Consider the following 1,227-nt stretch of genomic DNA (forward strand, 5'->3'; position numbering starts at 1 on the left):
GAACACCTGAAGCAGCACTATGCTGACCTGAAAGACCGCCCATTCTTCCCTGGACTGGTGAAGTACATGAACTCAGGCCCTGTTGTGGCCATGGTGAGTGCTTGTGGGGCTGATGGGAAACCAGAGAAAATGGCTTAATTTTCTTTTTTAGACATCTTCCATATATACTCTAAATTGTTTGTTTCACACATGGAGCCTCCTGGAGTTTCTTAGTTAACTGAACTACTAGGAGTTTGGGAAGAGGAAGGAAAGGGGAATCAGACCTTAGGGAAAAAAAGACACCTAGGGAAAGAGGTGAATAAGAAGGATTCTTTCACATGAATCTCTCCAGGGTTAAATAGGGGCTCACTGCATACAAAAAAAAAAAAAAAAAAAAATAAAAGAACACTTTAAAAAACTTTTCATGAAAAATTCATTCAATTATTAAATAAAGCAAAACTGTCTAATCCTAGGCTAGAAATGAAGCATTTTCTTCTGGGTGGTGTTTATGTCTAGCAGGAATGAGAGTATAAGGCAGGGGTCTTCAAACTTTTTAAACAGGGGGCCAGTTCACTGTCCCATAGACCGTTGGAGGGCCAGACCGCGGGCCCCGGAACGAGTCAGCTGCGAAGCAGGACAGGCAGCGGCGGCAAAAACACCTGGCGGGCCGGATAAATGTCCTAAGTGGGCTGCATGTGGCCTGTGGCCGTAGTTTGAGGATGCCTGGTATAAGGAGAGGGTGAACCAGGTGCTGAAAATGTTGAGGGAACAGACCTACCTCCTATTCTCCAAGTGTGGCTTTTTCTTCTGCTGCTCTTTTCCTGGAAAAATACTTTCTCCATTTCTGTCCGTCTTCCTGCTGACTACTTTTCCCTACCCTTTCTTCACTGTTTCCTAGTGTTTGAGGATTTATAAGGATTCTTCCCCTTCTTATTTTCTCTGTTTCAGCTAGACTCGGAAGTCCCCAAGTTGGGTAGGCTTTTCTGTGTGTCTTCGCAATATATTTGGAATAGTTTTTTAGTGTAGGCTCCTACTATCTTCTGGGATTAACGGATAAAAATCCCATCACTGATTGCTGTTAGGTAGGAGCAGATGTTTGTCCCTGCTGGACCAGAGTGGCACATGTGCCGCAATTTCTTTTCCCTACTGTCAAGGTCTGGGAGGGGCTGAATGTGGTGAAGACAGGCCGAGTGATGCTTGGGGAGACCAATCCAGCGGATTCTAAGCCAGGCACCATTCGTGGGGACT

General features: G+C 45.2%; 1 protein-coding gene across 1 annotated transcript in view; it reads left to right on the forward strand.

Annotated features, from left to right (window-relative positions):
• LOC100958643 (nucleoside diphosphate kinase B) overlaps nt 1-1,227 on the forward strand; it is an 18,964-nt gene that overhangs the window by 16,528 nt on the left and 1,209 nt on the right. The window contains exon 6 of the mRNA XM_023519213.1: nt 1-92. This exon is cut by the window's left edge and continues 1 nt beyond it. Within this exon, the coding sequence (XP_023374981.1) occupies nt 1-92 (92 nt within the window). The remainder of the gene's footprint in view (nt 93-1,227) is intronic.

The sequence above is a fragment of the Otolemur garnettii genome, unplaced genomic scaffold, assembly GCF_000181295.1.
Source record: "Otolemur garnettii isolate 467f Iridium unplaced genomic scaffold, OtoGar3 scaffold00162, whole genome shotgun sequence".
Taxonomy (NCBI): Eukaryota; Metazoa; Chordata; class Mammalia; order Primates; family Galagidae; genus Otolemur; species Otolemur garnettii.